The 13,167-nt window shown below is 34.3% G+C and overlaps 1 protein-coding gene across 2 annotated transcripts in view; it reads left to right on the top strand.

The window, feature by feature from the left end:
* The window catches only part of LOC115237300 (LIM and SH3 domain protein Lasp), a 53,450-nt gene that overhangs the window by 27,764 nt on the left and 12,519 nt on the right, over positions 1–13,167 (top strand). For both annotated transcript variants that reach the window (XM_029810259.1, XM_029810260.1), the window contains exon 2: positions 7,254–7,348. In XM_029810259.1, the coding sequence (XP_029666119.1) occupies positions 7,254–7,348 (95 nt within the window). The remainder of the gene's footprint in view (positions 1–7,253; positions 7,349–13,167) is intronic.

Genomic DNA, 13,167 nt, shown 5'->3' on the forward strand with positions numbered 1-13,167 from the left:
AAAATCAAAATCAAAATAATAAATATAAAAATAAAAATAAAACGCATCTCTATCCTTCCTCTGCCGCCTTCTTCCTTTCTCCTTCTATTTTCCTTAGTACTATCAGCCCTTGTCCATCCTCCCCTAACACTTTCTCTATCTCCTCTGTCCTGTCTTTTCACATTCCTTAAGTACATGCCACATGCTTTCTATCTCTTTCTTACATAGCCTGCATACTTTTTCCTCTTCTGCTTTCCAATATTCTTTTCCTCTTACTTCATTGCCGCACCTGAACCTTGCTATCGTTTTTCTATCTTTCTTCTTCATTCTCTTATTTAAATATTCTGTTCTCTCTTCTTTTATTAGCTTCTTGTATTCTCTGTTGTATGTAGATTCTTCTATCTTTTTTCTTCTTTCCGCTTTTTCTTTCTCTCTTATCTTCCCTATTATTCTTTGTACTATGTTTTCCTCCTCTTCTCTGCTTCCTTCCCTTATCTCATTACCATCTCCTTCCTCCTCTAATATTTTCCTCCTTATCCTCGCCCATTTTCCTTCTCTTCCTGCCCCCCACTCTTTCTTCCTCTCTTTCCAGCATTCTTCCACCAGTTTTTTCCCCGTTGTTCTTATTTTCTCTTCATACTTTAGTGCTCTTTTCAGCGCCTTCTCTTTAATTTTCACTAACTTTCCTTCCTCTACTACTATGTAATTTGGCGTTGTCCTTTCCAAACCTCGTATCCATTTTACGTATTTTCTTTGACTTCCGTCCAGTCTTTCCTCTTTCCTCCATCCCCATATTTCGGCTCCAAACAAACTCACACTCTCCACCAATGCTTTAAACATCTTCATTCTTCGTATGTAGTCCTCCCTAAATAATCTCTCTCCTATGCTCCACGTTTTCTTCATTGTAATCATTGCTTTCTTTCTTCTTTCTAAGATATCCTTCTCCGCTCCTCCATTTTTTTTGCATAATGTATCCTAAGTAGCTAAACTCTTTTACTTCCTCCAATTCTTCCTCTCCCCATTTCCATCTCCTCTTCTTTGTTCTTCCTTTCCCCTTTTCGAACACCATCACTTTTGTCTTCTCCGAGCTTAATATTAGACTTTTTTTCTCTAAATATTTCTTAAATCTCCTCAGCATTTCCTTCAGCTCGCCTTCTCTCTCCGCCAGTAAAACTATGTCGTCCGCATACATTAGCGTCCATATCTTCCTTCTTCCTACCATTACTCCCCCCGTCTGTCCTCTTTCCATTTCTTCTTCCAGATCTGCTACGTAGATGTTGAATAACGTCGAGCTCATTGGGCATCCTTGTCTAACTCCTTTCCTAGTCCAGAACCCTTCTGTATATTTCTCTCCCACCTTAATCACATTCTTCGTTTCCTTATACGTCTCCATTATTCTCTTTTTCAGCTTATTCGATACACCAATTTCCTCCATCCTTTCTCTCAGTATTTTTCTGTCTATTCTATCAAATGCCGCCTTCAAATCAGCGAAACATGCAAAAACCTTGTCTTTCTTTTTTCCTACCTCTCTATCTACTACGTGATTTAATACATATACTGCATCCATAATCCCTCTTCCTCTTTTGAACCCGAATTGCCCTTCTTCTAATTTGCCATCGATCTCTCCCATTAATCTCTCATTTAGAATGCTAGCGTAAATCTTATATGCAGTGTCCATCAGTGTTACACCTCTGTAATTCTTTACCTCCTTCTTTCCTCCTTTTTTGAATATGGGGCATATTACTCCTTTCTTCCAGTCCTCCGGTATTCCTCCTTCTTTCCATATTTTCTTTATCATTTTCCACATTGCTTCTCCTATACTTCTTGGCATGTATCTCCACACTTCATTTTCCAAACCATCCTCTCCTGGCGCTTTTCCTTTCCTCAATCTTTTCAGCTGCTTTATCAATTCCTCTCGTTATTTCATCCTCTTCCTCTTCTTCTACCCTTTCCGCTTCATTTTCCTCTAATACTGCCATTTGTTCTTCTCCCTCCAGTATCCCCATAAAATGCCTTTTCCATTCTTCCTCACCTTATTCTTCGTTTATCTCTTTTCTTCTTTTTCTGAATCTGTTTATATATTTCCATGCCTCTTGTTCTGACTTGATCTTCCTTATTTTTTCCTCTTCCTGTTTCTCATATTCTTTTTTCTTTTCTTTGCACCATTCTTTGTACTCTTTTCTCATCTTTATATATTCCTCCGTTTCGCATTCTCCCTTCCTCCATTTTCTCATTCTTCTTCTTAATTCTCTCTTTTTGTTTTTCCATTCCTTATCATGCCATACTCTATCTCCTATCTTCCATTTACGTCTCCTCTTCTTCTTCTTTTGTATTGTTTCCTCTACTTTCTCTTTTATTTCCTTCCATAATTCTTCAACCCCCTCTTCTTTACTGGTCCACTCCTCACAGCTCCTCAAGTTCTTCCTTTGTTTCTTCTTTCCATTCTCTTCTTTCTATTTCTTTCTCCTCTTCTATTTCTTTTTCTTCTTCCCTTGTTCCATATAATGTCACTTCCAACGGCACGTGGTCCGAGTCCGTTCCTTCTCCTATTTTCAAACTCTCTACTTCCTCTGTAGTCTCTTGGTTTCCTATTATATAATCAATAACTGATGTTCCATTTTCTCCTATGTATGTCCATTCTCCTTCTTCTCCTTTGCTTCCATTTAAAATCACCCATCCTCTTTCTTCAATTTCACTTATTAGTCTTCTTCCTTCTCCGTTTATTACCTTGTCCTTCGATTTTCTTTCTCTCTCCTTTTTTACCACTTCGTTTATCCAGCCCCCTTCCTCCCCTGTTCTGGCGTTCCAGTCTCCTCCTATTAACAATACGCCTTCCTCGTTCTTTTCCATTCCTTCTGAAATTGTGTGCATTATTTCTTTTACATTCTGACTGTACACTGTCATCACTCTCCACTCTCTCTCATCATATCTTATTCTCCTTTCCACTATGTTGTCACTCCATTCTTTGTATTCCAAGGTCGTTATCCTTTTACTTATTCCTGTTATAATGCCTCCTTTTGCTCTCCCTTTTTTGTTTTCTCTCTTTGCTGGTCTACACTTCCATTCCAGATTTTTCGGCAGTTTGTCCTTTATTTTATTCCATCCCTCTTCCTCTATCCACGTTTCCGTCAACCCTACCATCTCAAATCCACTTAAATATATTCCCATACCTTTATCTTTATTTGTAACTCCTGCTATATTCCAAAAATACATTCTTGCCCCCTTTTCTCCTCTTCTCTCTTCTTTCTCCTTTTCCTATTGCCTTCCTCTTCTTTCTTCATTTAAAAAAATTAAGTTTACCTTGACCTGACCTTCGTAACATTATGATCAGTTAGATATTATCGTTCAATGCGTTTTTGTAAACCTTACAACTTTTGTCTGAAACTTTTTTTTCAAAATTGCATTGTTTACGAGATATTCGACTGTATCCAGACTTTTGGTCCACCCTGTATATACGTGTGCGTGCGTGTGCACGCGCGCGCGCGCGCGCGTGTGTGTGTGTGTGTGTTTACGCGCGTCGCACACGCGCGTGTGCGTGCACAAGTTTATATAATGAAAAACAGCGAGGGGTTGGTCACTGAGGTAATTTTTGTACAAGGACTAGGTAATTCAGCGGCAATCCAAAGGAAATTTTGGGTGATCCAAGGTAATTTTTGGTAATTCTAAATAATCTTTAGCATTCTCAGATAATCTTGGGTAATCTAATAGGAAATTTAAGTAATCTAAGGATAATATCAAATAATCTGTAGGTAATTTTAGGTATTCTTAAGGACCTATGTGAAGTTGGCTCTTAAGGGGCTACATACACCTAGCGGTAGGAAAAATGGGGGGAAATTTGACAATTTTTTCATAAAAAGTTTTTTTATTAAAAAATCTGTAGCTACATTTTAAAGTAGGTCCTTTAATGTATATTTGGTAAAATTTTTATTAATAAATATTGAAAAATGTGCCGTGGAAACGTCATCTCCTGAAAGCTGTTCGACGAAGCGGTAACCATTGTAGCTCCTCTAATTTTTATCTGAAATCAAAAGCCAAAAAATTTTCTTAAAGTATATAAAAAAAAGGAAGTTATTGTAGCCGATTTTTAAAATTGTGATTTTTTAAAAAATGGCGGCCATTTGAATGCGAAGGTATCAGATTAAAAATTATATCTTTGCATTCAAATGGCCGCCATTTTTCGAAAAATCACAATTATAAAAATCGACTGCGACAAAAACTTCCTTTTTTTATATACTTTAAGAAAATTTTTTGGTTTTTGATTTCAGATAAAAATTGAAGGAGCTACAATGGTTACTGCATCGTCGAACAGCTTCCAGGAGATGATGTCTCCACGGTACATTTTTCAATATTTATTAATGAAAATTTTACCAAATATACATTAAGGACCTACTTTAAGATGAAGCTAGAGATTTTTTAATAAAAAAAATTTTTTTATGAAAAAAAATTGTCAAATTTCCCCCTATTTTTCCTACCGCTAGGTGTATGTAGCCCCTTAAGGTAGCCTCAAATAATCTGAGGTAATCTAAGGTAATCTTAAGTAATCTGAGGTAATTTAAAGGTAATCCGTATCAAGGGTAATTTTTGTACACTATAATCACTAGTGACCTACCCCTCGAAAAACAGAGATATATTCTATAATTCTTAGGACACAATTATTAAATTTTGATATTGATTATTAAATAAAATATAAAACTTGTCGCGACTATCATTAAATATTGACATTTAGCTCGTTAGAAAAATTTTGATGAAATACGCTGCTCAAAAAAATTATGACAGAAAATATTTGCCGGAAATTGGCCAACTTTGACTGCCGATCACTTCATGAAAAATTATCGTAGACGAATGAATTTTTTTTTCAAGATGAAGCTTGACGTCTCTACTTTAAGAATGTACCTCCATTTTTTGCATGCGATGCACCCCTACCCCTGTAACCCCTGAAATCTGAGGGCATGTTTGGCATACTGAAGATTGCAAAGTTTGACGGAATGCACGGACGTGAAAAAATTTTTTTCGGCGACGCCGTTTGCATCGTTATAAAATTCAAATATTTCATTTCAATTTGAAAAAAAAGCGAAGTCGGTACGATTTTTTTTTCGTAAAGTTATAGCCTTTTAAAATTATCTTTGGCCTTTGGGCCAAGTACCGGCGGGCGGGTTTAATGACTGGAAGCCATAGTGGAGCCATGGCAAAAGTGTTGGACACACACGCGCGCGCGCGCACGTTTTTCAGCTCTTGGCTCGTGTTTTGATCAGTCATTAAACCCGCCGGCCGGTACTTGGCTCAAAGGCCAAAAACAACGGTAATTTTGAAGGGCTGTAACTTTGCGAAAAAAAATCGTAGCGACTTCGCTTTTTTTTCAAATTGAAGTGGAAGATTTGAACTTATGACGACAACGGTTATGCAAAACGGCGTCCTCAAAAAAAATTTTTTCAAGTCTGTGCATTCCGTCAAACTTTGCAATTTTCAGTATGCCAAACATGCCCTCAGATTTCAGGGGTTACAGAGGTAGGGATGGATCGCATGCAAAAAATGGAGGTACATTCTTAAAGTAGAGACTTCAAACTTCATTTTGAAAAAAAATATTATTCGTCAACGATAATTTTTCGCGAAGTGATCGGCAGTCAAAATTGGCCAATTTTCGGCAAATATTTTCTATGCCATAATTTTTTTGAGCAGTGTATATTGCGAAATCTAAGATTAAAAGTTGCTGTGTAAAAACAAATCAGAAAGATTGATGATCCAATCTTACCATATACGCTTCAAACACCTTACATCGCTTAATTTTATTTGAAGCATTTTAACGTAGCTTTTGTGATACTTGTGAATAAGATTATGAGAGGATGATTACGCACAGCTGTTACATTGTAGCAGACATATTTGACTAATGCTCGTCTTACGCGAGCATCGTAATACGCGAACGTCATTTACCCTATTTATCAATGGCAGATTGAGTATAATGCAGCAGGGCTAAGAGATCTAACTAAATACCGCTCAACCTCTTTAAAAATGAGGGGGAGAGTAGGGGAGATCATAATAATCACGCTTTTTATATTATTAACCCGTCTGCAGGATTTTATCTCGGATATTAAAAAATCGTATTTCTTATCCTTATCGGCTCGTAAACTTCGCGAATCAATCCGAAGTGCATTGTTATTGGCATATGATTATCTTTTGAAATAGAACGCAAGAAGTCATTAATAGTAATTTATGGAGTTATTGGCAGTTAATATATATATAATAAGGATAAGGTTATAAAGATCATCTTCTCTTTACCTGCAGGATGAAATAGCCAGAAAATCTTTCTCTTTTCGTTTAACTTTGTTTAGAACAGAGTAATTAATTTTTATTTGTTCCTATATTTTTGTTTTACATTTTCAGCTATTTTATTCTTCGCAAAACGATGTTACGATATGTTCATGATTGTACGCAGTTATTAATATCAACTTGAGAAATCTCACGGTCTGCGAATAATTTGGTCAAACGCTCGTTTCGATGTGCACCGGTTAACAATAGGCGGAAACTATCAATGAATTTTATTTACTATCATGTTAAAAACTGCTGACATAATATTATAATACTTTCATCTTATACAATTAGTAGAGCACGAAAATTATTAATTTTGAACGTTAAATACGATATGTGTATCTCATTAAGAGATCGGTTAGTAGAATACCGATTACATCGGTGAGGATACGGCAATAATTGCCTATAATTGGTAATTGCTATAGATATTAACATTAATATGAATATCGATTTAAAAAATCGTACTGTTTTCGTATTAATATAATTATCATGAGATATTAACAGACTTCATAAGAATCCGGATAAAGAACGCAAAGTATCATTGTCGTTACTGTTATCATGGTCGATAATGTTTATCATTATTTATGCCGATGTTTAATTCAATTAAACATGAAATTATTTTCATGACAGTTTTATTACGTTTACAAGTTCGAAAAATGGGAAATGCGCAAAAATAAATATGTAGAATATTCTTAAAATGAGATTTGCTAAAGATAATTTTGTTATATTAGTAAAAAAAAAGTTTATATTTAATATTTATCAATGTAGTTATTGAAAGCTAAGATGAAATGTGCTGCACACAATACAATATCAGATCGTGATTCATAGTGAATTGCGTTTTATATTGGTTGAAATTCGAAGTGTGCAACTGTATTATATATATGTTATTTTCTTCCGCGCTGTTCATTTCGCAACTGTGTAAGACTGACAAATCGATATGGAATGTGAATAACAGCGTTTCCTTGTTACAGATATGGCACAAGCAATGTTTCAAGTGCCAGGGCTGCGGTATGACCCTGAATATGCGGACGTACAAAGGTTTCAACAAACAGCCATATTGCGAAGCGTAAGTAAAATATTTCGTATCTTTGTACTTGTGATTACCGCCTTCTACGTGATCTCTTGTCTCTCTGGCGAAATCCGCGTTCCACTTTATTGCAAAAAGAAAGTTGACCCGTGAAAATTGCTGTCAGTGTTACGAGCTGAATTGTGTCATGTTTCTCTTTTTTTACGTCACATAATAAACTGCCTTATGTGATCTAAGTTGCGGTGTGACGTAACTTAATATTTGCTAGCGAGAACTATTATCTGAAGAAAAAAAAAGAGCTAATGATAAGCACGCGAAAAATATATGAACGAGTTTACTTCTTGTGTAGTATTTCGCATTCTATACTGTAGTAGATCTTGATTATGCTTTATATATTTCGTACATTTTATGGCTATTTTCACAAAATTTTAATATTAATTGATTCCTTTTATTTCTAGTCTTTTATACTGTCTCTATCCTTGTTCTGTTAAAATTAAGTAACATTGCGTAAATTATTCCAATATGTTATCTGACAATGAGAGAAAATGTACGGATCATAAATGCCTTTTTCATGCAATTCAGAGAATCATCGCATAAAGTATTTATTTAAGATCCACAACGCATGCAATTTCCAATTCGCTTGATACTCATGCGAATGAAACATTGACATTAGCGATGGTTAATGGCGTGCACACGCTTCGCAGATTCCTCTGTTCGACGTGCGTGCGTTATAATAACGCGACGTTTAATATCCGGTAAACAATAGAGAGGAACTCGAGAGAGGAACGTGAAAGCGGAATAGTTACTGGATCGCAAATCGTTGATAGTTAAACGCATGCCAAGCGTATTGATGCGGCGAAAGCGAACGCGCGATCCTTGCGGTCTCTCGAGGATAATGCATGACAGTTGGCAGTCGCGCCTCCTGTCTGTGAAGGATTCTCCTTTTAAAACCCATCCAAGGACTTTTAAACGCGCGCGTGCGCAACTTTTACACACGGCACCGGTAGCGTAATAGTTTTGCTGATGTCCCACATTTCGCTCGTGCAATATTCTTACCACGCACAATAAATATTATTTTCTAGGCTCCAGAGTTATTCCCTGTAACGATATTTTGTGCATGATTCGCAAATTAAATGCGCTTTCGTTCAAATAAACTTGGAAGCTATGACACACTGTACGTCATCGTGTACGTTTGAAAATCATCGCGAGACGAAAACTCCTAGCCATTGTTTTTAATATCCTGATGATAACTCGATGTTTTGCCACATTTCTTACAAAATAAGCAACAGCTTATTTTCCTGTTACGGCGAAGCAACTTAATCACGAAAAACAGTAATATCCGTTACTCGATAATACTAATTAGAATTTAGAAATTATAATCCTTTTGAATTATGTTCGCGCTACACTCTTTGTATCGAGTTATAAGATCAAGTAAAGAATAAAAGTATTCGAGATAAAAACCGAGAACTGGTTTTCGTCGCTTATTACGTTTCTTTGATCAAGCATGATCTCTTATTTAGCTCCATTATATCCAGTTCTAAATATTTTCTTTGAAAACATGTGCGTTTGTAACTCTATCTTTAATAGATAAACATATTATATCGTACATTAAGATATCAACAGAATTTCTAATTTTAGAATCTCCATTGGAGTGGGCGGCACTATAAAATGAAAAAAAAAGAAAATGATAAGACATTTATATAATACTTTTATTCTCTACTTATCTTATAACTCGATACAAAAAGTGTAGCACGAGCATAATCCAGAAGGATTATAATTTCTAAATTCTAATTAGTGTTATCGAGTATTGGATATTAGTGCTTTTCGTGATTAAGTTGCTTCACCGTAACAGGAAAATAAGCTGCTGCTTATTTTGTGAGAAATGTGGCGAAGCATCGAGTTATCATCAAGATATTAAAAAAAATGGCTAGGAATTTTTGTCTCGCATGATAGTTATCTATTTATTATTCCAGCAAAACAAATAATAATTATAATTATTTTGTAGTAATATTGAAGTCCGAGCAATTATATGTTTTTTACATTATGTGTATCATATTATATGTGTATCATATTATACAAGTGCTGCTTTAAGGATGTTTTGGCTGTACAATAGCAGCAAAAACTGTCAAAATTTAAAAAGAAACATATTTGTACGTTTATATTGTTTGGAAAGTTAAATAAATAAATCTGGATTATAAAAAGAATTAAAGTATCACAAAATAATATGATTTTTAACGTCTTTATAAGAGAAAATAGTTGTAATTAATTTTTTTTTTAATTATGACAAAGCTTTTGGTCATGAATATCCCCTGAAATTAACTGCAGGAAACAACAAAAAAATCGAATAATTTACAGGAAGATTTCGGGTTACTATAAATATTTTGTTATAAATTTTTAGTAAATAACTTTTAAACGAGTAAGTGGATCTAAATCAAATTTTGCACAAATATTTATTTATTTATTTTGTTAATACATGCGAACATTTTTATTTTGCTGGCAATGTTTTTTCCTTGTCAAATTTGTCAATAAGTGCTACAATACACAATTTTTCATAAAAATCAATAAGTTAAATAATTTCCAAACCGTTAAGAGAATTGTGCTCAGGTTTTGCATAGATACTGAAAAGAAATAGTAGAACAGTCTACGAAATTTTCATGCTTTTGTCAATATTTTGATATATGACACATATATCCTTAAATGGAGCAAAAAAAATTACGATTTAAACATTTGAATATTTTGTCAGATAAGACAGTAAAAAATATATATACTGTACAAGAAACACACTGTATAGATATATACATATATATAATTATCTTAATTAAGAGCAAATGTTAAACATGAATCGTTAATACGTAATAACTCGTCAATACGATCTGTAAGTAATTAGGTTCGTTGGGTGACATAATAAAATTGACTTGGCGTCGTGGTTAATTTTATGGCCCCAACGAATATTAATTGCTCTTTTTTGAGCAATAGGAGATCCCGGGAGGAAGCGTGTGAAGCTTTATAACGTTTTCTTGCGATAATCTCCTAACATCTCACTTTTTTTTAAATTTTTGTATATAGTTGATGGTTTAATTGATGAAAATATTTTTTATTCCTCTTATCTGCTCAAAAATAAAAAAATTTTAAATTGGAATACAGACTTCAAAAAAGTTTGAAAAAATTATCGCTATATTAAATATTATTTTATTCTGATATTCAAATATATTTATCGAATTCAAGATAAAAGAAATTAATAAGAACTATAAAAAAAGATTTTGTTGAATGCTTTGGATACTTTAAAATCTTCCCTTGATAGAAATTAAATTTTGCGAAACACCAACAAATCACTCGAATATAATCTTTTTTCCCGGAATTATCCATTTGCTTTTGATGATAATTAGGCCTGTTACGGCTCCTCTCTGCGTTCTTTCGTCTTCATATCAGTATGCCACGTTGCATCGAGAGATGCGTTCGTGACTCGTACAGTATTCCGTTATGCATCGCGATGTCGAAATCTCCGAGTCGCGACTCGAATCTGCATCTCTCTCTTCTTACTTGCAGACTTCTCTTCTACGCTTATATGGCGCTTAATATGCTGTGTAATGACAAATAATTTGCTCGAGACGTTTTGCTCCTTTCTCCCCGACGAGAAAACGTTATCTGAAATATTTAAAAGAAAAAGAGGTAAAACTACATAAAAGGTAACACACCTCCGATTTTATCGCCACTTAGATATGTTATAGGGGAGGTTTTTCTGAGTAATTTCCCCCCAAAAAAGTGGGGGACGGCATTGGTTTAGGATAGAGTCCCTCTAACAGCGTCTGGCCAACTTGACAGTTTTGGCAAAATTTTGCGAGAGAGAAAGAAATATACGCCATCTTACTTTAAACGAACGCATGCGCATGACAGTGTTGCATCTAAATTTGGTGATGTTTCTGCTGATCACATTTTAAATTGTCATCAATTATATTCTAAAAATCTCAAAAGATTTGTTGTTTCGCGATTACATATTTATCAGAGAAAAAATACTATGCTTAGTAAATATACATGAAAATATGCGTTTTGGGGGTATATTATAGTAATTGTTTAAAAAAATTTCTAATTGTTTTTATCATCAGAATTCTTTGGAAAGGCAATGTGCATGCTCAGAACTATATCAGAACTGCTTTAGAATAAGCAGAACTCTTGAAAATCGACCGATGTCTCACTTTATACTCGAAAATGTGTGTTTTTGGGACAAAATAATTGTTTTAAAAAATTTCTGATTGTTTTTATCGTCAGAACTTTTTAGAAAATGCATTAATACGTTCAGAACTATATCAGAACTGCTTTAGAATAAACAGAACTTTCGAAAATCGAGCGGTGTTTCATCTCTGTATCTATAGATATAGGGATCCACTTGCCTTTATTTCACCTTAATTGATATTTTTTTGTTTTTAAAAGGCAGAATTCTTCTTAGAACTCATGTAGAACTATAAATTTTTTCAATTCCGACAATTACTGATAAGGAAAATGCTGTAAGATAAAGTAAGACGCTGTGTGAAGTTGGCGTCTCAGTTTGTCCGAAGGCATTTTCGATGCTTTAGACCGGGTTGTTCCAACCTCTAGGTAAACTTACCTGACGGTTAAAAGCATACATTAGTGTGCTTTTAACCGTCAGGTAAGTTTACCTAGAGGTTGGAACAACCCGGCCTTAATGGGCCAAACTATTTATTTAAAATATCAACAACTTTAAAACTATTGAAAGTCAGAACTCTTAATTATTTGTGAGTTTCCACAAAATGATATGCCAGCTTCACACACACGTACAGGGTCACGGATATTTTATCAATAATATGTTTTATTTCTTGCAGTTTGTTAACAGCTTTCAACATACAACTACACGAATTTGTGAGTCTTGTCTTGAAAAATATTATTTATTGAATGCGTGGGCGGGGAAAAGACTCCGTCTCTCCCTCTGCATCCCCGCCCCGAAAAAATCTAATCTAACTAAACCCAACTTTACTTTTAAAACTGAAAATAGGTTTGGGTTAGGTTAGAATTTTTTCGGGGTGGGGCTCCGCTCCAATGCAAAATACTTAATATATATATATATTATATATATATATATTAAATATTTTGCATTGCTTTCTATATTTTATTGTTTAAAAAATTACTATAATAGAAATAAAAAGGAGAATTTGCATTTACCCGCATTTGTCTGATCGAGACATTATGCTTTTCCTTGAAGTCAATCAGAAGAAATGGGCACAAAGTTTACGAAGTCAACGGCGCAATGCGGACAATGTCGGGAGAATTTCGCATTCCGCAATTGCAACGGATATGTGTCAGCGATGCGTGTCGAATCAGACTGAATAAGCAAAGCAGAACACGTGTGAATCGTGAGATTCATTCATTTGTATGGTTGCTTTATCCCATCTTTACGCCATAACTTTATCTCTTGCGCTCATCATCTTGCCTCTATTGCAATCAGTTTTTTCACTCATCGTTTTTTGCATCTATATTTATAGTACATTCTAATATGTAGCTGTACTTTAATTATTATTCATTGATTATTTCAGATTTTTGAATAATAGCGATTGAACATTGCACGATAAAGTGGATTGTTACATATTATTATGCACATTCTTTGTTATTTCAAGGAAATTTAATACTATTTATGAAATACATATACAGTATTCAAATATTTCTCCAAAAATATATGTATATCTTTGTTTATATGTTTACAAAGATTTACAATCATTATACTGCTCAGTACTTGTTAATATAGCATTGTTGATATGTATTTCAGAAAATTCTGAAGTTGTCTTTATAACATCTTGATTACTTATACTTTAATTACTGTAATCATTACGGTAATAATATAATTGAAC

This window comes from Formica exsecta, unplaced genomic scaffold (genome assembly GCF_003651465.1).
Source record: "Formica exsecta isolate Colony F162 unplaced genomic scaffold, ASM365146v1 scaffold29, whole genome shotgun sequence".
NCBI classification, from domain to species: Eukaryota; Metazoa; Arthropoda; class Insecta; order Hymenoptera; family Formicidae; genus Formica; species Formica exsecta.